Source organism: Lissotriton helveticus, chromosome 12, assembly GCF_964261635.1.
Source record: "Lissotriton helveticus chromosome 12, aLisHel1.1, whole genome shotgun sequence".
NCBI classification, from domain to species: domain Eukaryota; kingdom Metazoa; phylum Chordata; class Amphibia; order Caudata; family Salamandridae; genus Lissotriton; species Lissotriton helveticus.
Genome location: NC_136073.1, coordinates 581,175,210 through 581,202,647, shown reverse-complemented (window position 1 = coordinate 581,202,647; position 27,438 = coordinate 581,175,210). Strand labels below are relative to the sequence as shown.

At 43.1% G+C, this 27,438-nt stretch overlaps 1 protein-coding gene across 3 annotated transcripts in view; it reads left to right on the top strand.

The window, feature by feature from the left end:
- Positions 1-27,438, top strand: part of DRC7 (dynein regulatory complex subunit 7) — a 323,191-nt gene that overhangs the window by 280,119 nt on the left and 15,634 nt on the right. For all 3 annotated transcript variants that reach the window (XM_078669530.1, XM_078669529.1, XM_078669531.1), the window contains exons 14-15: positions 24,653-24,763; positions 25,415-25,525. In XM_078669530.1, the coding sequence (XP_078525656.1) occupies positions 24,653-24,763; positions 25,415-25,525 (222 nt within the window). The remainder of the gene's footprint in view (positions 1-24,652; positions 24,764-25,414; positions 25,526-27,438) is intronic.

Here is a 27,438-nt window from a genome sequence, read left to right as displayed (position 1 = left end):
CTGACGCCGGAAGCGGTCGCGGAACTGGAGACAGACATCACAGCGGAGGAAATACAGACGGCTATCCATGCAGTAAAGTCGGGAAAAGCATCAGGACCGAATGGTATCCCGATGGAGTGGTATCAGATAGCATCGGAGGGGCTCAGCGGGCCATTGTTGGCCATGTATACGGACAGTTTGGAGGGAGCCGAACTTCCGCTTGATCAACGGACATCGACTATTGTTGCTATCCCCAAGCCCGGGAAATCGCCGGAAGAGTGCACATCGTACCGTCCCATTTCCCTTCTCAATGCCGAGGTGAAAATCTTGGCTAAGCTCCTTGCCACCCGATTGATTGCGCACCTCCCACACCTCATACACCCCGATCAGTCAGGCTTTATGCCACACAGGAACACCGCCCTCAACCTACGCAGGGTGCACGGGGTGCTGACTAGAGCAAGCATAGCGCGAAGACGTTACTGTTGACCACATACCCTGGCAAAGGCGCACCGTAACATGCACAGATGAGACACAGCTAAATAGGAGCTCTCCCTCCCACACAGGATCGTGGGGGGGGAAATCGGCGAGAGAGATAGCACAGCGCCTCCAAAGCACGCGAGCAGGCGCGCCCTCTGAGAACTCTGCCCATACTCCGTGGTGCTCGGTCACTTCACGTCCGGCACTGGTAGGAGTAGGGGACTCTGTATGACCCTGAGGATACGGTCGGAGAGGAGTGCAGGTGGCCTGTTGGAAGGTCCTCAGGGAACAGTGAAAGTACGGCGAAGGGGAGAGCCCGCATTGGAGAAGATCATGGCGGGTAGGGGCCCTAAAAACAGTTCAACGCAGTCTAAACTAGACAAGTTCGCATACGATAAACACAACCCCCCCCAGACGGAACCCCGCACATCCACCGGGAAGGCACCGGACGGGGAGGGGGCGAGAAAGGCGACGCTTGAGGATGTGATGCGTGCCCTGGCACAGGTTCAAGCCACGGTGGGAACCACAGCCACAGAGGTCACCCTGATAAGAGTGGACTTCCAAAAAATGAATGAGAGAGTGAAACAAGTGGAGGTGGTGACAAAATCCTTGGTGGAGGACGTGTCGGAATTGCAAGTGGCGATGGAGAGAATGGAGGCCGAAAATAAATCCCTCAGAGAAAAGCTGGATGATCAGGAAGGGCGCTCAAGGAGGAACAACGTCCGGATACTGGGGGTTCCGGAATCAGAAGGTAAAGGCGCTATGGACCTCTATGTGGAGGAGCTGATTAAGACGCATTTAAAACCCAAGGGACACTCGCAGTTTTTCTCGGTGGAGAGGGCACACAGAGTACCAGGTGGAAGACTGAAACTGGGGTCCCCCCCGAGACCGATCCTGGTGAGACTCTTCAATTTTCCAGACCGCGACGCAATTCTGCAGGCGGCGAGGGTGTCTCCAGCGGTCCAAATCCAAAATTCCACGGTGGCCTTCTTCCCGGACTATACGGCTGAGGTGTCGCGCCGGAGGAGGATCTTTCTGGAGGTCAAGAAGGAATTACGGGCGAAGGAACTGTCTTATTCCATGCTCTTCCCGGCCCGGCTTAGAGTGGTCGCGGACGATAATGTCTGGTTCTTTGATACGCCGGATACGGCCCGGGACTGGTTAGAGGGCTGGAGGGACGCTGGGCAATCCCGCAGCTCGAACAAGAATAACAGGAACCACAGAGAGAACAGCCAAGCAGGATCGCAGACGTCAGGTAGAGGAGGCGCAGCCGGGTCGCCAACGCAGGGACACCTGGGAGCGGAAGGGGGTGTAGAATCCTGAACTCCCGGTACTAGACTGAGCGAAGTCCGTTAAAGAACTCTGCCAAATGGACACGCTTGGACACTGGCCTGGGGAGCTCGGAAGAGGGTAGGGATGCCGCCTGCTCTGGAGGACACTCCACCCCTGCGCGCAAGTACACTGTTTCGGGGATGCGTCAATCACTCTGCTATGTTGGGGAGGCGGGCGGTTGAAAGTCCGTTAAGCAGGGAGGCAGGGAGGGGGGAGGTGGGGGGGTTTGTTTAGCTGTTATTGAAGTTCCACAAGTAAGGTCGTATCATGCCATTACATACACGCTCTGTTTAGGCCACGCAGACGGTGGGTGCACCCCGGGAGTAGGATCCGGATTTCATAAACCTAGGCACAAGACCGAACATGCAAGACTCCCAACTACATACACCTGAGGGTGGGTCACTGAGATCACGGGTAGTGCCCCTCCAACTAATGTCATGGAATGTGAGAGGGTTGGGCGATAAGATAAAGAGGGGGTTGGTGATAAACTCGGTGAGGAGGCAGGGACCGGCATTGGTGCTCCTCCAGGAGACGCACCTCGCGGGGGGGGGGTATCCAAGGCTCTTGACAGAAAGGGATACAGGATGGCGGTACAGTCGGAGTTTACCACGGGGTCCAGGGGCACGGGAATCTTAGTCAGGAAATCGTCATAGTTTATCACAATGAGCACTAAAGTAGACACACAGGGATGTTTTGCGGCGCTATAGGGGCGGTGGGAGGGGAGGCTCCTGAATGTGGTGTCGGTATATGTCCCCCCGGCGCTCCACTCGGTCATGCTTCCAGCACTGGGCGACTTTCTCCTGACTCTACCGGAGGGGGATATACTGCTTGGAGGGGACTTCAATGCAACTGTAGATGCCTTGAGAGATAGATTCCCAGCAATACCTCAGACGGGTGGTCCTTCTCTCTTTCAGAGATTTCTGACAGCCATGGGCTTAGTTGACATATGCCACACGCATCCTTCTGCGCAGCAATACACATATCACTCCACAGTACATAACAGTCTGTCACGGATCGACTACTTCCTGGCGCTGGGAGACGGCCTGCAACACGTAGATGCTATCGAGATACACCCCAGGGGGATATCAGATCACTCACCGGTCACACTAACACTGTCCACCCAGGAGAAATCGCGTAGAAGAATTTATCCAATACAGGCATCATACCTCAAGGTCCCCAAGGTTCGAAAAGCGCTCAAAACAACAACATCGCAATACTTCTGCTGAGAATACCGCGTCGGTGCAGTCTTCCGCTATCCTGTGGGAGGCGTACAAGGCGGTTCTGAGGGGACAGCCTATAACGTCGATCACGGGTCACAGACGAGAGCGGCAGCGTGAACTGTCCAAGCTGGAGCTGGCTCTGCACGACGCGACAGTGGCGCATGCGGCGAGCCCTACGCCAGACACGTCCCAAACCCTGCTCCTCAGACAGCAGCAGTATAGGGAGCACTTGAGGCAGCAATTGGTGACCCAGATAGTAGAGACGGCTCACAGAGTGTATGACATAGGGGATAAGGCAGGGAAAATGCTGGCTTGGTTAGACAGGAAAGGGGGTAGCGCCAGGGGCATACAGCAGAAAAGTGACAGGGAGGCCCGAAAAGATAGTGGAGGCCCTTGCGGACTATTTTGAGGAAGTGTACACTCCGGTCAATGCAGTGTCAGCAGACATGGCCCGGGCAGCACTGGGTCACATTCCTACTCCGACACTGACGCCGGAAGCGGTCGCGGAACTGGAGGCAGACATCACAGCGGAGGAAATACAGACGGCTATCCATGCAGTAAAGTCGGGAAAAGCATCAGGACCGAATGGTATCCCGATGGAGTGGTATCAGATAGCATCGGAGGGGCTCAGCGGGCCATTGTTGGCCATGTATACGGACAGTTTGGAGGGAGCCGAACTTCCGCTTGATCAACGGACATCGACTATTGTTGCTATCCCCAAGCCCGGGAAATCGCCGGAAGAGTGCACATCGTACCGTCCCATTTCCCTTCTCAATGCCGAGGTGAAAATATTGTCTAAGCTTCTCGCCACCCGATTGATTGCGCACCTCCCACACCTCATACACCCCGATCAGTCAGGCTTTATGCCACACAGGAACACCGCCCTCAACCTACGCAGGGTGCACGGGGTGCTGACTAGAGCACACTCACTATCTGAGCCGGCGGTCATAATGGCACTTGAGGCTAAGATGCCATTTGATATGGTGGAGTGGCAATATCTATTCGAGGTCCTGACGCACATGAGATTCGGCCCTAAATTCGTCGCATGGGTCCGGCTGCTATACACCAAACCTGTAGCACAAGTGGTGGCGAACGGGCACATTTCTCGAACGTTCCCTCTGGAGCGAGGTACCCGTCAGGGATGCCCCCTGTCACCGCTGCTCTTTGCGATCGCGTTGGAACCGCTGGCGACTCTGATACGCACGACCCCATTATTGAAGGGGATCACCTGGACAGAGGGGTGGGAGGACCGCATTTCTCTGTACGCGGATGATATGCTTGTGTACCTGACGGAGCCGGAACACAGCATACCGGCGCTGCTGGCGCTGTGCGGCGAACAGGGGAGAGTATCAGGTTACACCCTGAACTGGGCACAGTCGGAATTATATGTCCTGCAGGGCCAGGCCCCCACGCTAAGCGATGATTGCCCCTTGACAATGGCAGGGTCCTCCTTTAGATATCTGGGCGTCCATGTCACTATGGATCAAACGGAATTCTTTAGGAAAAATCTGACACCACCGTTAGAACGACTGAAACAGGACGTTAAATTCTGGGCGGCGCTGCCGCTGACACTGTTGGGCAGAGCGGCGCTGTATAAGATGATGTCGCTGTCACGTTTCTTATATATCCTGGAAAATACACCATACCCGGTAGCTCCGGGATATTTCCGGCAGGTGTCCGCGTTGGTAGCCGGTCTCATGTGGAGTAATCGCCCGGCTCGCATAGCTCAGTTAAAATTGCACAGGGGGTGGTACGACGGGGGGATTGCGTTGCCGAACCTGCAACTATACTATTGGGCCGCACAACTAAAGCCTGTCAACCAGTGGCTACACGCTCCTCAGGAAGACCCGGCATATAAGGCGGATAGGGCACAATTGGGCACCAACAGCATACTTGCGCCGCTGTACGACCAACGCCTAGTGCGCAAACTTACGGGACCCACGAAACTAACAGCCACACTGTGGCACACGGCACAGGCAAAACTGGGGTGGAAGGGGAGAATCACTAAGCTGGTACTCAGACAAAATATCGAAAATAAAATATCGTAAAGACAAAATATCGAAGTTAAAATATCGAAGGTAAAAAATATTGGGAAGCAAAAATATCGGATACAAAAATATCGTAATAGGTAAGTAAGTATAAATATCGATAATAATAATATCGTATGACAAAATATCGACAATACAAAATATCGTGTAGTAATGGAAAAAATAAATAGTATAGGAAAAAATATAATAATTGTACATAAAAAATTGATAAAAAGGTCTATATTAAAGATAAAAATATATTTAATAAAAAAATATATTAAAAAAACATATCTAGTTTTAGGAGCGGGTAATTGGGTTTATAGGGGATAAGGGTGGGGAGTGTATTAAAATGTATGTAAAAATACATAAAATAATAAAAAATATGAAAAAAAGATAAATTTTAAAATAATATTTAAATTAATAATATTAATAAATAATAATAGATATCAAGTTTTAGGAGCAGGTTATTGGGTTTATAGGGGATAAGGGTGGGAAGTAATTTAAAAATAATTAATAAATTAATATATGTTTGTAAAAAAAATTCTTAATAAATATTTGGTAAATAATTAATATTAATTAGTTAATTAATTAATATAATTTTGTACATTATTTTATATAATAATTAATTGGTAATTAATGAATAGTAATTATTTAATTACTAATTATAAATTTGGACATAATTGTAAATAATAAATAATTGGTAATTAAATAATAATAATTAATTGGTAATTAATTAATATTAATTAGTTAATTAATTATTATAAATTTGTACATAATTTTTAATAATTAATTGGTAATTATTTATTAATAATTAGTTAATTAATTAATATAAATGTTTACATAATTTTAAATAATAATTAATTGGTAATTTATTAATATTAATTAGTTAATCATATTAATTAGCTTCATTTAGTTAAATATATATTTTTTAATTTTTGTAAATTAATTTGGAAAAAATAATATTAATAATTAAATTTATTTATTTACAGCTAATGTGCTAATATATTTACTTTATTGTTATTGTTAATTAATAATTAATTTGTAATTACATAATAATAATTAATTTTGGGTAAAGGAGTATTGTTAGAGTTCAGGGTCAGTTTTCAGTTTTTGGGTAAAGGGGTATTTTTTGGGTTCAGGGTCAGTTTTCAGTTTTTGGGTAAAGGGGTATTTTTAGGGTTCAGGGTCAGTTTTGGATTTTTGGGTAAAGGGGTATTTTTAGGGTTCAGGGTCAGTTTTCAGTTTTTGGGTAAAGGGGTATTTTTTGGGTTCAGGGTCAGTTTTCAGTTTTTGGGTAAAGGGGTATTTTTAGGGTTCAGGGTCAGTTTTGGGTTTGTGGGTAAAGGGGTATTTTTTGGGTTCAGGGTCAGTTTTCAGTTTTTGGGTAAACGGGTATTTTTAGGGTTCAGGGTCAGTTTTGGGTTTTTGGGTAAAGGGGTATTTTTAGGGTTCAGGGTCAGTTTTCAGTTTTTGGGTAAAGGGGTATTTTTTGGGTTCTGGGTCAGTTTTCAGTTTTTGGGTAAAGGGGTATTTTTTGGGTTCAGGGTCAGTTTTCAGTTTTTGGGTAAAGGGGTATTTTTAGGGTTCAGGGTCAGTTTTGGGTTTTTGGGTAAAGGGGTATTTTTAGGGTTCAAGGTCAGTTTTCAGTTTTTGGGTAAAGGGGTATTTTTTGTGTTCAGGGTCAGTTTTCAGTTTTTGGGTAAAGGGGTATTTTTAGGGTTCAGGGTCAGTTTTGGGTTTTTGGGTAAAGGGGTATTTTTTGGGTTCAGGGTCAGTTTTCAGTTTTTGGGTAAAGGGGTATTTTTAGGGTTCAGGGTCAGTTTTGGGTTTTTGGGTAAAGGGGTATTTTTAGGGTTCAGGGTCAGTTTTCAGTTTTTGGGTAAAGGGGTATTTTTTGGGTTCTGGGTCAGTTTTCAGTTTTTGGGTAAAGGGGTATTTTTAGGGTTCAGGGTCAGTTTTGGGTTTTTGGGTAAAGGGGTATTTTTAGGGTTCAGGGTCAGTTTTCAGTTTTTGGGTAAAGGGGTATTTTTTGGGTTCAGGGTCAGTTTTCAGTTTTTGGGTAAAGGGGTATTTTTAGGGTTCAGGGTCAGTTTTGGGTTTTTGGGTAAAGGGGTATTTTTAGGGTTCAGGGTCAGTTTTCAGTTTTTGGGTAAAGGGGTATTTTTTGGGTTCAGGGTCAGTTTTGGGTTTTTGGGTAAAGGGGTATTTTTAGGGTTCAGGGTCAGTTTTCAGTTTTGGGGTAAAGGGGTATTTTTAGGGTTCAGGGTCAGTTTTGGGTTTTTGGGTAAAGGGGTATTTTTTGGGTTCAGGGTCAGTTTTCAGTTTTTGGGTTACGGGGTATTTTTAGGGTTCAGGGTCAGTTTTGGGTTTTTGGGTAAAGGGGTATTTTTAGGGTTCAGGGTCAGTTTTCAGTTTTTGGGTAAAGGGGTATTTTTTGGGTTCAGGGTCAGTTTTCAGTTTTTGGGTAAAGGGGTATTTTTAGGGTTCAGGGTCAGTTTGGGGTTTTTGGGTAAAGGGGTATTTTTAGGGTTCAGGGTCAGTTTTCAGTTTTTGGGTAAAGGGGTATTTTTTGGGTTCAGGGTCAGTTTTCAGTTTTTGGGTAAAGGGGTATTTTTAGGGTTCAGGGTCAGTTTTGGGTTTTTGGGTAAAGGGGTATTTTTAGGGTTCAGGGTCAGTTTTCAGTTTTTGGGTAAAGGGGTATTTTTTGGGTTCAGGGTCAGTTTTCAGTTTTTGGGTAAAGGGGTATTTTTAGGGTTCAGGGTCAGTTTTGGGTTTTTGGGTAAAGGGGTATTTTTAGGGTTCAGGGTCAGTTTTCAGTTTTTGGGTAAAGGGGTATTTTTAGGGTTCAGGGTCAGTTTTGGGTTTTTGGGTAAAGGGGTATTTTTAGGGTTCAGGGTCAGTTTTCAGTTTTTGGGTAAAGGGGTATTGTTTGCGTTCAGGGTCAGTTTTAATTTAATGTACGCTGGATTTGGTATAGTAATAATTAAATTATTAGAGTCCAACATATACTCACATTTAATATACAGTGCAAAATTTCTAATAAGATTGTTACATTATAGTAAGATAATGATACAAATTGTTCAACATGATTGTAGAAACATTATTTTTATTTATGTTTCACAAATAAAATGTTATTTCATAACAAAAATCTTTTTATTACATTTGGTTTTATAAACATATTTTATAAACACAATGATAAACAAAAGCATTATTATTTTCATCCTTTTTGTACAAAAAAGAAAATTATTTATTATCTCTTTTACATATTGTAATTTCAGAAAGAAATGTAGAAATAACAAAAGTATTTTTTCCACTTCATTTCAATACATCAAATATTTATTATATAATTCACACATTTTTTACACATTTTTCAATTATTATAATTTGTGACAATGTACTTTTATTTCTAGACATTGTTAACATAAATATTATTCTTTTTTTAATATGTATTTATTACATTCATTTATATATTTGTTAATCAAATCATTGTAGGATTAAAGTAAATATTTATTTACAATAATAGAAACTTAATGTTCTTTTTTGCCAATTTAGTTAAGTATAGATATTATATTTTATACTTGGGACTATTTTATTGCATTTGGGTGCTTTATTTTGTAACCGGGTTAGGTCGTTTTGGGTTATTTGGAAGAAGGGCTGATCGCGGTTGGGAGACACTTCACGTCGCTTCAGGTAAGGTTTATTTTATATGTTTTATGTGTATTTTAATGATGTTTTGAGATTAGTGACCTTATATTTTGTGTTGTTGAATGTGAGGGAGTTATGTTTTAGATTTCGAAAACAGATATTTACTTATGGTATATACACGTAGTGTTAGTTAGTTAAATCATTATATATAGAGTGAATTTTAGTCTTTTACGGTATATCTACAAGTGAAATCATCAATTTTAATATGTTTGTACCTAATTACTAGCTAATTAATGTGGGTGGGAATGTCTGTTTTCTATGTTTTTGTCATAGGTGTACGCTACATCGGAAGTTCCGTTTTTTTTTTAAGGAAGTGTTTGTTTGTTTAATTCAACACTGCTTTACAAACACTTCTTTACATTTTTCGGGTTTGCTGGAGCGATTCTTTCTATTTTTCCAATTTTTCGGGTTTTTTATGGTTATTTGATGGCTCTGGACAACGTGGATCTCTTAATTTTGGAACAGTTGTATTTTTACAATTTTGCACTACCTGGATTACTTTGGTGGAGAAGGACGTTATTGGATTGACAACATGATTGGTAAGTCCTTGCTTTCTTATTTTGTGTGGGTGGGTAATGTTATTTTTATTATGGAATTGTTTTTTACTTGTTATTTAGTTTTAATGTGTGCATATATTATTATAATATCTCTATATATTGCATACATTAAATACTTTAGAAGCTCACGTTACATATTTTTGCATACTTAGGTGATACTTTTAGTGTTTTATAACATTTTGGGAATTAATTAGAGTAGTGTTTTGGCAATGATGTTTAGGTATTCTATGCCTTTTGTACTAGGGTAAAGTTTAACTTGTTCTTCCAGGTACTTGTGCATTTGTTTATTTTGCTTTGATGTTTTAGGGACAAGTTCAGTTACAGATTGGTCCATTCTAAATTCCTGGTAGCTCTGTTCTTTCTGTAGGCATTTAATGAAATGTTCTAGAGTTTGTTTGGTTCTGCCAGTTGATTGTACAAATGCATTGTGCCAACCTTCCACTGCATTGTTAGTTTTTGATTCTCCGTTAAGGGTACTTCTGTAAACGTTCCACCAGGGTATGAGGAATTTGGGATTTCGTCTGTGGCCAGATCTGTGGAGTCTGCCTACCCAGGTGTCTTCAAAGTAGTCGAGAAATGGACTTAATTTAGCTTCATTTTGTTTGTAGAAGGGGCTGTCTATAAGAATGTTGTAGTGTTCAGCTACGTCTGTTTCAGGGACATAAGCAAGTGCAATGAGTTTTTTAATTTGGAAAGCAAAAGATGAGTTTGTAGCATATTCGACACTTAGGGTAGTTTTTTGAAGGTGTCTCCATAAACACTGGTTTAAATGATAATAGCAGCCTTGAATGCAGGTATGGGGGTGGATTTTTAGGATAGTTGAGAGCATTGCTTGCTCAAAATCAAGAATGATTTTTTCTGGAGAAAAATCATTAGTTTTTTGTTTAATTATATTTATTAATTCCATATATGTGGAATTATTTTTGTTTGGTAATAGTGCATATAGCAAAGGTATGTTGCAGTTGTGGTAGAGGACATGTATTGTGTATAATTGGAAAAATGGTTTGGGACAGATGTTAAATGTTCCATCCATCATCCAATGTTGGCTTTGCTGCAGTTTAACTAAATTCATATTGGTACCAATAATTATAAGCCTTTTGTCATTGTTTTCGTTGTCGTAAACTATAAATGGTTGTTTATTTAAAGTTATTATTTGGTTAGCAGTTAAATTTATATCCTGATATGTTCTGGGAGATGGTGTTGTAGCAGTAGTAGCTTTTTTAGTTCGTGCTATAGTTCTTTTTAAGGAGAGGATATTTGGCATTTGAGTTGTGGCAGTTTTTGGGATTTTAGGAATGGCTTCTTTTAAAATGACATTTGTTTGCTTTTGGGAACCTGTACTAGCTTCTTTTATATTTTCCAAAGCTGTTCTAACTTCTATTTCAGTAACATTAGGTGGATGATTGTGTTCCCTAGTATACAGTACTGTAGCTTCTCTAGTTGTTGCTCTGCCATAGCACTTGTTAGAATAATATTTACAACATTTCCAATTAACTTTCATGCCATATTGCTTTTCTTGTGTATAAGTGTAAGGGTCAGGGTCTTGCTTTAACATCATCAGAGGGCTTAGAAAGTTTTTTGATTTTCTTCCCCTGACAGCTAGGAAGACGGTGACAGTAGCACTTGTAACATCTCGTTTGGACTACTGCAACAGCCTATATGCAGGATTAAATCGATCTGTCCTGCATAGGCTGCAAGTTGTCCAAAATGCTGCTGCCCGTCTGGTCCTAAAATGGCCGAGGAGGTCTTCTGCCTCTGCCGCCCTCAAGGCCCTACACTGGTTACCTATTCACAAACGCATACTTTTTAAAATCCTAGTGATTACCTTTAGGGCATATCACCAAAAAGGACCCAAATACTTCCTTCCCTGGTTCAAACAGTATGCACCAACACGCTCCTTAAGATCAGCCAACATGAATCTACTACAGACCCCTAAATTCAGACTTTCAACTAGAGGAGGGAAATCTCTCGCAACACTGGGCGCGAAAGCTTGGAATAAACTCCCTCCCAACCTGCGCCTAATCTCCGATGAGAAGATTTTCCGTAAGGCTCTGAAAACCTGGATCTTCAGCCTTCCAGACTCGGTCTGTATGACTCTGGTTTAGACACAGCGTCCTGTTCAAATGAGATAGATGTGTGAGTTGACTTTTCCGGCCTTCCATCTGGCTACGGGCTATAAGCGCCAGGATGCTCCTTGGAGTGACAGTTGCGCTATATAAGTGCATACTTACATTACATTACATTACCCATGTAGCATAGTAATAGTTTTCCTTTCTGGCTGGTCACAAATTCGGCTCCTTCGGTCATTTTGTACTTTGTATATCTATAAAATATATATATAATAGTTAATGTCAAATTAAATGTGATAAATAATCTATGTTAGTGATAAGTAGGAATGTTTATACTTACGTGTTTTAGAATTTACAGCAAAATTAGGAGTTGCTTGCTTCTTATGTTGGGGATAATTGTTTGTGATGTTGTTGTAGCTGTTATGAAAAACATGAAAGTAGTATATTATTAATTAATGTTTCGGTACATTTGCAATGTTAGAGCTCATTTCTACTACAAAAGTGTATCTTCATGATTCACATTGTGAAGATACTTACATATTTTTTTAGGTTGGTCTTTGGCAGTATAGTTGTATCTTCAGCTTCTGGAGAGTAGTTTGTAGTGTTATCTTAAATAAAAAAGGAACATATGTGTTAGAATAATCACCATGTTGGTATGTTTTTTAATAGATTATCTGGTAATTATGTTCTTTAACCCCTTCAGTGCTAATGACAAGGGTAACTCGTCATGTAGGGCCCATTGATTTCAATGGAAAGTCAATGGACCTACATGCACACCCCTTAGCAGCCAAGTGGTTAATATACTTACTTTGTGATTTGTATCTTTATTATTCAGAATGTGGAGTTCTGTATTATGTCTGTATATCTATTCGTTGTGTTTGCTCTGTAAATAAACAATATATAATAGAAAATAATTAGAACAGTTCTAAATGTTTGTATTGTTTTTCCACATTTATTTCAGTTGCATAATACTTACTTAGTAAAATGTATTGGAGAAATAGTACTGATGTCCTTAGTTCATTAGTAGTGCAGTTTTCAGTAGTAGAATCTACAGAAAAAAAGAAATATGTGGGGCAAAAGTCATTATTTCTGTGTGTTTAGATTTATGTGCACATAATGAAACAATGTGAAATTACTTACATAGTTATTAGAATCTGTATTCCTATGCTTTGTTTACAGTTATTTTGAGTAGAATATTCAGTAGTCGTTGTATCTAAAAAAAATAGTTTCATATAATTATTTAGCATGTTAAGTAGTATGAATAGCAAAGGGGCACTGGGTATTTAGCAGGTAAGTAAGTAGTAGTAGCAAATAATGCAGTTTCTATTTTATTTACTTACTTAGAAGATGTGATAGTAGGTTGATAGTCTGGTTCTTCTAGTTGTTGTGCAGCAATTCGGATAGAGATAAATCTCCTTCAGTGACTTTTGGCAAGTAGTTTGTGCTTAGATTTTAATTGTTTATATAGGGGAGTGTCAGTAGTAATTACTTTGCTATTGGTTCATTTAAAAAATTAGGTTTGTGATTGGTTAGTTAGTATATTTGAATTTCAGTTGTGATTACTTTGTAATAGAAGTGAAAAACCAAAAAAAATTATAAATGTATACAAAGTAGTATAGAATATTTTTATATGTGTAGGTGATATAATTATACCAATAGGATATTTTTGACAATTTAATAGTGTGTCTATAGTATTAATTTAAGTATTGTGTGTTTATTTAGATGTGAAAACATATAAAACGTTAATTAATTATGCAAACAGATGCCTATAAAAAGTCGATATAGCTGATAATCCGATATTGAAGTGCACGATATTTTTGATGTCGATATTATAGTTAATGTCATTATTTTTTGTAGATAGGGATATTTTTGTTTTCCGATGTTAATGTAGTCGATATAAAAGTAAACAATGTTTTTGTATATCGATATTAAAAAATCGATATTTGTGTATATATCTAGTTAAGTATAGGAAGCCGATATATTTGATTTCGATATTTTTGCTCTGATATTTTTGTAAGTCGATATTGTGAATGTCGATATTTTGTCAGACATTCCACTAAGCTCACCCCATTGTGGGACTCGCGGGCACTGGGCAATCTGAGACGCAGTAAGGGCTTCACGCAATGGGACAACATTGGTATATCCACAGTGGGAGACCTGTGGGAAAAAGGCGCGGTGATCCCCTTCGAACAGCTGCAACAGCAGTACGAGCTGGGGCCCACGGAATCGTTCCGGTATGTACAGGTCCGGCACGCCCTACTCAAGGCCATCCCACGTGACGCAGAGGTCCCAGAGGCATCTCCCCTTGAAGATCGCCTCCTCACAGACTACATGCAGGAACGGGCAACGTCACTCACTTATCGCAAATTGCTTAATAACCTGGCGGACCCAATGGTAAAATTGAGAGACAAATGGGTGGAAGACCTGGGGGAAATGGACGAATTTGAATGGAACGAAGCGTTGGCGTCGCCTAAGGAAGTGGACATATCGGCGAAATTCCAGCTAGTGCAGCTAAAAATTTTACACAGGGTGTATTACACGAGGAAAACGTTGCACTTAATTCAGAGGGCACAACATCCCTATTGCCTCCGTGGCTGCGGGGAGGAGGGAACACGGTTCCACACTATCTGGGATTGCCGTCGCATCCAGGACTTCTGGAGGCAAATAATGCGAACCATATCACAAACGTTGGGGGTATCCATGGTCCCTGAACCACGGAAGTGTCTGCTAAATATATGGGAGCCGAATGACCTCTCGCGACACGGACAACAGTGGTCCATGATAGGCATGATAATAGCAAAACGCTACATAGCACAGAAATGGGGAGCGGTAGAGACCCCCACACTGGCATACTGGTGCACAAACATGGACAGGGTCATGATAAAAGAGAGAGCAGTCTACACCAGTAGTCCTTGTCCACGTAAATGGAATAAGATATGGACCCAGTGGAATGTGTTCAGGGGGGAAATATGTGAGCCCCTGGAGGAAGACGGCGCACTGACATCAGACGAAGAGGGGGAAGAAGATTAGGAGGGGGAGACGGTGGGGGGACGGGTTGGGGACCTTGGGGCATACCCAGACGCCGGGGTGGGAGGGGGTGGCGACGGTGGGTGGATTAGCCAACATAGGCGGAGTGGTACACAGGGGCACCTACCTGCGAAGGAGTGTGGCGGCAGCGAACCGAGTGGTGCTGGTTCCTCTCCCCTATAACAGATATTCTAAAGAGATTGGCCGGGGTAGGGGTTGTGCACTTACTCCCTCACGCCACTCGTGAGAGGATTTTCACCGCCATACCTTGGTTGCAGTTATTGGAGCTGCACAAGAAGTCGTTCTCCCCTCTGGACTTGGGTGCAGGCTTCTGACACTTGGACGTGGCCGCAGAGGAGGTGCGAGGCGCGGCGAGCGGGACTGCGAGGACCAGCATTCCTGAAACATCCGCAGCTGGTTCCTCTTCCCGCCCGAGCCGCGCCCCCTCCCAGTGCCACGCCTCCTTACCAGCCAGCTAGCTCGTGAGAGGATTTTCACCGCCATACCTTGGTTGCAGTTATTGGAGCTGCACACGAAGTCGTTCTCCCCTCTGGACTTGGGTGCAGGCTTCTGACACTTGGACGTGGCCGCAGAGGAGGTGCGAGGCGCGGCGAGCGGGACTGCGAGGACCAGCATTCCTGAAACATCCGCAGCTGGTTCCTCTTCCCGCCCGAGCCGCGCCCCCTCCCAGTGCCACGCCTCCTTACCAGCCAGCTATTTACCTCTTGCGGCCCCCGCTTCGCGGGAGCCGCTCGTGAGAGGATTTTCACCGCCATACCTTGGTTGCAGTTATTGGAGCTGCACAAGAAGTCGTTCTCCCCTCTGGACTTGGGTGCAGGCTTCTGACACTTGGACGTGGCCGCAGAGGAGGTGCGAGGCGCGGCGAGCGGGACTGCGAGGACCAGCATTCCTGAAACATCCGCAGCTGGTTCCTCTTCCCGCCCGTGCCGCGCCCCCTCCCAGTGCCACGCCTCCTTACCAGCCAGCTATTTACCTCTCGCGGCCCCCGCTTCGCGGGTGCTGCTCGTGAGAGGATTTTCACCGCCATACCTTGGTTGCAGTTATTGGAGCTGCACAAGAAGTCGTTCTCCCCTCTGGACTTGGGTGCAGGCTTCTGACACTTGGACGTGGCCGCAGAGGAGGTGCGAGGCGCGGCGAGCGGGACTGCGAGGACCAGCATTCCTGAAACATCCGTAGCTGGTTCCTCTTCCCGCCCGAGCCGCGCCCCCTCCCAGTGCCACGCCTCCTTACCAGCCAGCTATTTACCTCTCGCGGCCCCCGCTTCGCGGGAGCCGCTCGTGAGAGGATTTTCACCGCCATACCTTGGTTGCAGTTATTGGAGCTGCACAAGAAGTCGTTCTCCCCTCTGGACTTGGGTGCAGGCTTCTGACACTTGGACGTGGCCGCAGAGGAGGTGCGAGGCGCGGCGAGCGGGACTGCGAGGACCAGCATTCCTGAAACATCCGCAGCTGGTTCCTCTTCCCGCCCGAGCCGCGCCCCCTCCCAGTGCCACGCCTTCTTGCCAACCAAAAGTGGGCTTGTTAACGCGCATCGCGGGACGCGCGCGGGTCGTAGCCCGGGGTGAAGACCGGGCAAAGAGCGGGCCGTTTGAGGCCGTTCGAGAACGTGAGAAGACCGGACCGGGCCTCCCCTCTAAGTTCTCCACAAACGGCTCATATTCGTACGTCCCACTCAAACTACTTCCCACCTACTCATAACGACTCTGAGAAATTCTCCCATTGAAAATGAACACCAGGGGTAGCAAGTCCAAGAAGGTAAAAAAGGGCGGGATTGGTGAACAGTTGTTAGGGCCTATGGATGACTTTATCACCAAGGCAAACACTTTTATTGATCAAAGCATTAGCCTAATAGAGGGCAGAGTATCTACTGACATCGCTACTGCGAGGCGATCCTCTTTGGGGCCATTGGCCAGAGTAAGATCCCCAGAGGCAGAGGGTACCTTAGCACAATCGTTGCAAGGCAACAATAGACTTAGTCTTCCGAATGTAGTAGACCTTTCAGCCTCCCAACTCTCTCTATCACTCTCAAACTCTGATTTAGAAAAAACACCCGAGATTCCATGTGACCACACACCAGAGGAAGTAAGACAAGCAAGAGGGAGGAGGGAGGGGGCTGTTAAGAAAAGAAAGGATAAAGAAAAAGTCGACAAAACCACAGTCATCGATACGGCGGACCTAATTGATCCAACAGTAATCTTAAACTCAGCAGGTCCTACCCTTAAAACGGTTGACATCATCGACCACCAGGTATTGGTACACCATTCTTCATTTAATAATATTTCAAACACCATCGTCTCAGGCTCACCTATTCTAATTCCTCACAATAATGAATCTGATACCCCGTAGCTAGTAAATAAAATAACTTTATTATTACAGTCCCTCTTTCTACCTCTTGAAACTAGACTAACTAACATCGAGAATCACTTGCTAAAAATATCAAAATCCATCCAACCCAGGCCCATTCAAGAACTTCAAAAAAAGGGAATAGATAATCCGGCAGTACTAGCCCCACAAAAGGAAAAAAAACAACCTTAGCCTGTCCTCCACCCAAACAACAATTAGTAGTAAAAGTCCCCACAGCGGCGAAATCCCCCCCGAAAGCTGTGTTACCTACCCCTCAGAGCAATATAGCTTCAAAAATCCCTGTAACAAAAACAACAGTGCAAAAAACGCCAGTCCCCAAAACACCAGCTACCATAATCTCTGCCCAAAAAAAACCAAACCCCATAGCGAACAAAGCAACCACGAGAGGACTTCATGAGAGCAGACTCTATACGAATCTACCACCTGAAGCATCACCATTCGTGGTTGTGATGACCGGGGTACCAGAACTAACGGGGGAGACCATGGAGCCTAATTGGTCCTTAAATAATAAGGTCCAATATTGGTTAAAAAAAAATCGACCTATTCCCCCCAACTGCTCAAGCAGGATAGTAACGGTATGCAGGACCCCATGGGTGGGACACACCAAAAAAGCAATACAGGGAGACTGCATTGTGATTACTTTCGAGGATCCAAGAATTGTCGAGTACATATGCTCCTGGGAACAGCACAATATAAGTGGTGGGATTGACACAAAGTGTCTTTCCTTCTTTTACCCTAAGAAACATCATAATAGCCACCTTAATGAATTTGACAATATTTGGCGCAAAGCAGTCCCACAGCCCTGGGAATTCACCACTCCTAGACAAAAAATGGCCCTGAGACAAAATGAACATGAGATCCCTTGGTGGCCAGTAGATCCCAATTATCAGCCACAGGAGGGTCCATGGCAGATCGTGGGACCCCGTAACAGAGGAAGAGAATGGGAGCAATGGGGTGCACCACCTCAGCGACCATACAGACCTATTTATAGAGAAATACCACACTGGGAAAATTGGTCGGGTATACCGACCATGAATCGGTTTAGCGGCCTAGAAATGGTCGATTGACCATCACCCGAATCTCCCACTTATGAACAACCTATCTTACCCCTAGATCTTGTACGGAGGACGTCCGCAGTTTCAGAGAACAGGACACAATCTTTGTCCGTTATTTTCTGGAATATTGCGGGTCTCCGCCCCAAAATAGAGGACGGCTCAGCAGCCCATTTCCTTGAAGAAGGCAAGATAATATGCCTACAAGAAACATGGGCCACAAAAGAGCTGCATATTGTGGGTTATAAAACTTTTTTTTCCCCAGCCCTCCTAAGTAGTGCGGGCAGGCCTAAGGGGGGTTTGGTTACATATATAGCGAATACAACTCCAAGCCTGAAGTTATTAAAAACAGAATTCACGCCAAATTTCCAATTGTTTTCCCTTTCAGTAGGAAAAGAAGCTATTATTATTCTAATAAACTTTTATAATAATTTAGAGGAGGACCATTTTATCAACACCCTTTTGATAATTCAGGGAAAAATTACTAAACATAGACAACTGTACAAAAAAAAGGCCACTGTCCATTTATTATGGGGAGGGGACTTTAATTTGCACCCCTGCCCACGTTTGAGCAATCAGAATTGCGGGTTAGTGGACGAGTACGACAACCCTCTTGTGCACTTTCATCATGATGGAATAGGGCAAGTAATGAACAACCTTCTTACAGACCTTGAATTATCAATAGTAAATAAGAAAAACCTTGTTAACAACGTATTAGAACCTACATATCTGGGGAGGGGCCATGAGACCACCGTTGACTACATTCTCTCGACGGATGGGCTGAGGCATCTAATTAGGGACTTTACACTACTGGCAAACATTCTAAGCGATCATTCTGCGCTTAGATTAGATTTAGACCTTTTAAATCAATTAACGCATACAACAATGATCGCACATACTCTTTCCCAAAATCGACTCGAACTGGGTAGAATAAATGGACTCACGTTAAAATGGGGAAAGATAGACCCCATCCAACTTACCAACAACTTAATAAAGACATTATATCCTAATATAATAAAATGTCTAGATTTGCAAACAGACAATAACACTATTCTCGAAAACTTTAAGATCATTTTGGACAAAATAAAAGTAATGCTGACTAGAAAAAATAATCAAAATAATACAAAATCAGCAGGTTGGTTTAACCACGACTGTACCGTTTCGCAAAACAAGTTAAAAGAGGCTCTCAGACATCCGAAAAGAGATCAACAACTGATCCAGCATTTAAGGTCCCAGTACAAAAAGGCCAGGAAACAGAGGAAAATAGAGCTGAAACAGGCTTTATGGGACGACCTACATAAAAGCACACTTACAAGAAATAGCGAGTCTTTCTGGCGAATAGTAAAAACCCCCTTTCTATCCGACACTAATAGACCCCAGATCGACGTGGCAATAGAAGAGGAAACTTGGGTAAATCATTTCTCCCACATTTTTAAATTAACATCCCCAATAGAAGAAATGTATCATTCCCTTCCTCCCGTCGACTTCCCAATCAGCCTACAATATGATATACTTGATGTAGTGCAGGCATTAAACTTAAGTAAAGGGGGCAAAGCACCAGGACCAGATGGGGTGCCTGTAGATATTTTTAAACATCTTCCGGATCTCTGGGCCCCCATACTGACAAGAGTTTGCATTGCGGCAGCAAACTTAGGATTGATGGAGTCTTGGTCCAACTCCATCATGGTGCCTATTTTTAAAAAAGGGGACCGCCAAGACGTTAAATGCTACCGTCCTATTTCCTTATTGGACTCCCTAGGAAAAATAGTTGGTAAAATAGTCCTAGAACAACTCCAGCAATGGGCAGATGAAAGAAAGATCCTATCGGACTTACAATTCGGGTTCAGAGAAGGTTTTGGAACCGTAGAGCAGGCCCTCAACTTAAGCATAATCGTGTCCAAGTACATTCACGCAAAGCAGGGTACAATGTACAAGGTATACGTGGACTTGTCCTCTGCTTTCGATTGCGTATCACACGCGAAGCTATGGACTCTTTTGAGAAATATGGGGGTGGATCCTCCACTCCTGGATTTCCTAAGAGAACTATATGGGGAAGCTTCTGCGAGAGTGCGCTATGGGACAAAGGGAGAGCTTACTGCGTCATTTGGAGTAGAGCGAGGAGTCAGGCAGGGGTGCGTCCTTGCCCCCTTCCTCTTCTCCCTGTACACGAACGGGTTAGAGGAGAGGATGTTGAGGGGGGGCAAGACCTACCAAGACTAAGACAACGCCTGATCCCCGCACTGCTCTATGCGGATGACGCAGTTATCCTGGCCTGCACACCAATAGAACTTCAGAAATCCCTGAATAAATACGCTGAATTTATGAGCGCTTTAGATCTCCACATAAATGTTAAAAAAACTTTTGTCATGGTGGCAGGTGGAGGGCGAAAACGCACAAAGAACATCCACCTAAATGAACAAAAACTTGAGAGGACTCCCCAATACCCTTATCTGGGCATAATGATAGATGAAAAACTAAACTGGAAAGCAGCTATAGAGTCCAGGAGACACCTTTTTAAGAGAGCTATCGTTGCTTTGACGAACTTTTCACAAAGACTCGGAAGGAGACCACCAGTTGAGCTGCTAAAAATTTACATCGCAAAATGTCAAGCCATCGCTCTATATGGGGCCGGTGTTTGGGGACACGCTGATGTTGGCTCTCTCCAAATAGCTGAGAACTCGTTTATGATATTTCTTCTATCTGCCCCAAAGTGTTCCTCCATTTACGCATGTCACGCGGAACTGGGAATCCCCTATATAGAGGATTTGATAAAAGTTCAGCCATTGTTACTCTGGAGACGCAGTTGGTTAGCGGATAAGAACATGCTGACTAAAAACATCCTAGAGGACTCAATGGCACTGGATCGTGCGCATAAAATTGCCTGGCTCACCTATGTCAGGCGTTTCTTTACAGATATGGGCCTGGAAAGATATTATCTCACTCCAGCATCTTTAATTGAGATAACCAAGAAAGAGCTGAAGCAGAAAGCGATGAGTCATCTAGAGACACTTAGAATTACTCTGCTTTCAACTAAGCAATCTGTCCAACACGCAAATATGGTACAGCTCACTTTACAAATTCAGCCCTATCTCACACTGGAAATCAGTACATACGATAAGATGCTCCTGACTAGATTCAGACTCAACCTTTTTCATAGACTAGTGGCCTTCCCAAAAAAGAACACTTGGGATCCAAACCTGACTTGTTGTCCGTGTGACGATACTTCTCCACAGACGTGTATGCACACGATATTGTTCTGTAAATACTTTCAGCCCCACAGAAAAATCTGGTTATTTCCACTGCTAAAGCCCTGGGGTTTCAGACAATGTCGCCCGGCTATGCTATCCCTACAGATGTTAGACTCTGAGCGTACCTGTTACCATGTATTACATTTTTTAAAATGTATTATCAGGCATAGGAAAAATCTTTAATACTGAGTGAATTTTAGTAATGTACTGTGTTACGTTCTTAATGTTGCTTTTATGGTTTTATAATGAAAAAACCCGAATAAAGAATTTATTATTATTATCATTTGCATCACACCTGTATGTGGTAACTTCTTGTTTCTGTTGTTCACCGTTATAAAATGTTTACATCTGACCTATACGAATCAGCAAGCCTAATGCTAGTTATGTACACGCACTGCTATATAACACCGCCGTACCCCCGGGATGTCGGCACATGGGCTGTGTAATCCAGACAATACCGCACGCAGGCGAAAGTGTTGCGGCCGGCCCCAGGGGTTGTAGGCCAGAAGCTGTGTAAGGTTTTAACGGTACAATAAAGGTCTTTAAAAAAAAAAAATCATCAACTTTTCCATCAAGAAGGATAATATTCCTGGAAGCGGCTTTGGATTCCATCCAAGACAAATCTTTTCTATCTCAGGACAGGACAACGCAACTTGAACTAAGACTCAAACTGCTAGGACATAAGTCAGTTTCGTTACTTCTGCTCAAATTGCTCCTAGGGATGTTGTCCTCTGCAATAAATCTAGTCCCTTTCTCCCACCTAAATATGAGGCCTCTACAAGAGGAACTAGACAAGCAATAGACGCAGATGCAGGGAGCATTCAACGATCTAGTGAAGATCATGCCAGGCATGATAGGAGTTCTAACCTGGTGATCATAAACCCACCATCTTTCCAAGGGTCTCACATTCCTGCCTCTAATATCTGATTTCATAATAACTATGGATGCCTCCTTATGGAACTAGGGCTTCCACTTCAAGAGCTGCAGATCCAGGGAAAGTGGTGTCTGGTTCAAAGGACCATGCAGATCAATCGACTGGAGCTCAACGCAATATTTCTCAGTCTCCAAGCTTTCCTACCACGGATTCTTCAGTGTTCGTTTGCACAGCAATTACCACCAGCATACATTACATAAGCAAGCAAGGGGGCACAAGATCGCTAGCCCTTTCCAGGAGAGTTCAGGAAATCAGGGATGGCTTATGATACACAGGAAAGCACTTCGGGCGGAACATGTTCCAGGGACAAAAAATCTCTTCGCATAAACGCTAAGCAGACCATGGACCAGCTGCCACAAATGAGAGCTAGACCAGTTGGCACTAAGCAAGATCTCCTACATCTGGGGTAAGCCGGTGCTAGATGTCTTTGCAAAAAAAGAGAACTGGAAATGCACGTTGGTATCCAAATCCAGGGTTAGGAGGAATGCATTTTCGATCAGATGGTCAGGGATCTATGCATATGCTTTTCCCCCTGATACCTTTTACTAAAAAAGTTCTCAGCCAGATGATGGCAGAGGGATGTTGTTTAATCCTGAGAACCCCCGGATGACCCAGACAGCATTGTTTCACAGAGCTCCTCCTGTTGTCAGAAGCTAACCACATTCCCAGGAAGCCATTCAGGACACTGTTTACTATGAGCCAAGGTCAGATCATTCATCCAGACCCGACTTCTTGCAACTTATGCACATTGCTCTTGAATTCCATGAGTTCACAGATCTGAATATCCCTCAGGATTGCAGAGACATCCTTGCTAAAGCCAGAGCGGACACCCCTACAAAAACCTATAGATTGAAATGGAAACATTTCTGTTTATGGTGCCAGAAGTCGAATGTACATCTTATTCAGCCATCACCAGAGTAAATATTACCTTATCTCCTGTCGCTAGCTCAATCAGGCTTGGTACATGCATCAATTAGGTATATCTTGTTGAAATATCAAGCTACAGACCCTCTTCCAATTCTCTCTCCTTTTAGTCAAATAGGATCATTAAGCAATTCATTAAAGTACTGTTCAGGATTTTCCATCCAATAAAGGCTCCTTCCCCTGTGTGGTACCCCAATGCTGTTTTAATTCAACTCATTAAGAGTCCATTTGAACCAACATACCAAGTGGACCTCAAGTTCGTGTCATGGAAATCATTAACATCCGTTAGAAAGATGAGCAAAGTACAAACATTTACAACTAAGGAACCTTTCCTCTATTTTATAGACTATTCTGTGATTCTCAGAACCCATCAGAAATGTATTCCCACGGTCCCTTCCGATTTTCATCTAAATGAACCAGTGATCTTATGAACTTTCTTTCCAAATCCACAGTCACCAGCAGAAAGATCCCTACATATGTTAGACGCCAAAAGATGTCTAAAGTTCTATTGGCATCGCACAGCGCAGTGAAACAGATCAACTGTTGATAGCACATGGAAATACTTATTTTGTGCACCAGTCACAAAGGCAACCATCGCTCGATAGACATTAACCGCTATCCAGTTTTGACATTCCAAAGCTGGCAGACCATTAACTGCAACATCAAGTCACACTCTACTAGAGCAGTCTATACCTCAACTGCATTTATTGAGTGCCTCTGGAGAAGATATGTTGTACTGTAACATGGAAGAATGTGCATCCATTCGCATTATTGCCTGGAATCTGCGCAGCCTAGTGATTCAGCTATTTGAAAGGTGGTGCTTTGCCACTTATTTCAATAGGGTGAGCCTCTGTTAATTACATGTGGTTGCTTTTATATTTATACAGATTATAGTATATAGTTATCTGTTTATTCGTGTACATATGGATATTTCTCTGTATAATGTTTACGTCCGCCATCCGCTATTGATGCTATTATCATAATGTTTTTACAAATATTGTAACTGCTTGTTATTCTGATTCAAGCATGTGACTCTTTGAAAAATCCAATATTGGAGAAGAAAATTAGTTACTTACCTGTAACTGTAGTTCTCCAGTATTGGTATCTTTCGAAGATTCACCGGCGACCCACCCTCCTCGCCTTAGAGGCTCCCCTCATTACTATGGAATTTACATTCCCACTAGTGCTTGAAAATCTGAGGGATCAGCCTCTTTTTGGGAATGTTCCAGAGGGTGCAGTCGCCTGATTGGCTTGAGTTTGGTTCCATTTAAAGAGGCGGATAGGCTATTAAAGTGATTGTTCATTGCTATTATAGCCCATTGTAATATTATGTACTACTTTATTATGGTACCGTGGGAGTCCCACTTCGATAACGGGTAATGATTCAAGCATGTGAATCTTTGAACGATACCAATACTGGAGAACTACGGATACAGGCAAGTAACTAATTTTCTTCTCACCCAAGTTGGACCTCCCCATCATGACTTACCAGTTCCATGCACTCATTGTTGTGTGCAAAACACTAATTATTTGGCTGATCAGAGCACACCCGGCATATTCTGAGCATATATTCACTCCATGCACAATCAGTGTTTATTTTGTAGCTCCCCAGAAGTATACACTTCTCTCTAACCCTACATGTTTTCCTTAGGCCACATGCAACTTATTGCACAATACTCACACATTCCATGTTCACTTGCTCATTTTGCTTGGCCAGGTGGAGCCCATTGAGAAATGGAACAAGCAGCTCTATGTCTATGAGATGCTGATTAGTCTGCTGGAAGCTGAGAACAAAGCCAAGGACAATGTGCGACGATCAGAGTCAGAGGTGAGTTACTGCAGGACAGGCCACAAACTAGGACCAGGAATCTAACCCAAAGGTGAGTGACTGGGCAACGTAGGAGTCTGGCGCATCTACCTATAGGAAGTGAGAAAGAGAAGTTAAGTGACTGGAAATTGAAAGTAAAGGCAAATGACCCCACAGTACAAATGAATGAGAAGAGGGATGTAATTGAATGTGTGCTGTGCCATGACAAAGAGTATAGGAGTATGCTCTTTTTTTAATGGTTCTTTATTGACGTTTCTTAATTTATCAAAACTAACAAGGTCATCAGGCACATTCGCAAAAGGAATAAGAGCCTGTATCACATTTTTCTTGTTTCTTAATCTCCATGGTACAGAGCCAGACACAGTACGTATCTCAACTGACCAGAAAACGTGTCGTAGTAGATCGAGTGATTTAGGATAAATCGATGGTACAAATGTTGTAGTCCTTATAAATCCTTTGACAGTAAGGTAAGGATTATGGGCTTGCCTGGACCAGTGAAAGTGGTGAGCAATGCAGTAAGGTGAGGTGGGTTCTGGAGTGAGGAGTAAGGAGTTATTGTGACTGGAACAGAAAAACGTAAGGACTGCAATATGTTTGTACCTTAAACCTGGCACAGTTCATACTCTGATGTAACGTCTTGTTTCCACTAAGGTGATGGACATCCTGAACTTGCGAAACCAGGAGATGCAAGACAATGAGTTGACGCTCTCCGTCTATGATACAGAGAGAAACGAGACTAGCAAGAAGCAGCGCGAGGCCATGGTAAGCATGGATAGCAGTAGGCTACCTCCCACATTTCTCGCAGGTGCCTGGGATCCACAGCTATGGAACTGCGAAACGCTCTTTCTTCGATGGCGTCAACCCTATCCTTGGCCAGGCTTCTTTCAGCTAACATGCATGTGGCCGCTTATTCGGAGCAGCTTTCTAAATTCAACTTCTGTCCTATTCCGATTCGAAGGTTATGTCCAGATTTCAGTTTTTCTGCTTCCTTGTACTTCATACTTAGACTAGACCATGATTCATCTGATTTACTCCCCTCCTGCTCCTTTCCTTTCCTTTATGAGCACAACCTTATCCTAAGTGCTCTGAACTTTTGCAGCTGAATAAGCACATTAAACCTTTGCAGGATTAAATAACCCCCACAGGATACTGCAGTCAGCAAGAGCTCTAAAGTCACAGCTCATACTGCCATTATGATTTCAAGGTTTAAGGTAATGTAATTCTTATTCTACATGCTGTTATTCACCCCCCCCCCCCCAACACAAAAAACACACAGTGAGCCCTGCTATTTTCCTTCTCTGCCCTTCAGCATGGACAGCATGGTGGTTTACCCAACTACAGCATGGCAAGTGCATCTGAAATATCTGCATTTTATTTCATTGCGTTATTGAAGGCAGAGTGTTTACTGAGCATAACAGCTTTTGCCTGAATACATTTTATGGACTGACACTCAAGTCAAGCTAAATGAATTATGTGTTTGCTGTTTTGGGCACAAAGTACCTGTGTAGCAGTTAAAGGAACTTTTACATTTGAACTTAGGATGGTCAGTTTTCAAAAGTCAATTTTTTTATTTGTGGTGGCACAAGCATTGTTATTTTTATTAGTACTACTACTACAACTAATAACAGTGACAATAATCATAATATTAATAGTTAATTAGCTTCCATACAAGCCATTCCATTCTGCATCAAACACATCAAATACATCTTAAAACAGTAGGCTCGACGGTGAAACCACAAATAATACATTCAACTTGGTGCTCTAACCATTTTCCATGCTAAAACAATACAACAAACAATCATTTGATCAGACTAACTCCCCTAGTCCTTAGTTAACGTCATCGCCCTTATTACATAACATAGGAGACTTCTCAATCCTAGAGCCTGTTTTGGAAAGTTCTATGACATCAGTAGCTTTAAATATACTGTTAATTGCATTTCATAAAAACAGGGCTCGAAATATAATTTTCCAGGTGTTTGAAAACTGTGGGCAAACCAAGTTCATATGTTCCATAAAATGTTTCGGGACAAGACATAATAAGCAAATTTTACCATTTAATTTAAGAGACCCATTTCTTATTTGGTGTTTGCCGGACAGGGTACTCTGCCACATACTTGACGGATAACCTGTACGCCAAACTTTCAGTTCACCTGCTCTGTTTAGAGTCAGGAAAACCATCATCTTTCAACTCCACCAGCATAAACCTTAGAGTGGTGGCCCCACAGACATCTAGCCTACAGCACTATTTCGGGTGGATGTTCTGGCATACTTTTTTCCTGTTCAAGACCACCAGGAAAAGCATGGCAGTCAAAAGCAGAAAAGAGTAAAATGACTCCCCTATCCTCAGAGGAAACTTCCAGGGTCATTTTTGTTTTTCCAAAAACAAGTTTTCACTTTGGGAGTATATTTCTGAAAAACAAAGTTTGCTCAGCGACCACATTATGACCACTTAGCAAACTTACTGTACCTTCAGTGAAGCAGCCATGGCTGCAGCACCTCTGAAGGCATGGAGACCTCTGCCAGGCAGGACAAGATCTTTACATGTGACAGACTGTAGTCTGCTAAGGCAGTGGAGCACATGTCCACTCTGCCCTGGAGGGATGGAGTACAGTCCGCCAATCCCTAAATAAACCCCTAAGTCTCCTGATGTGAAGAGTACTTTTGGCTGATATACA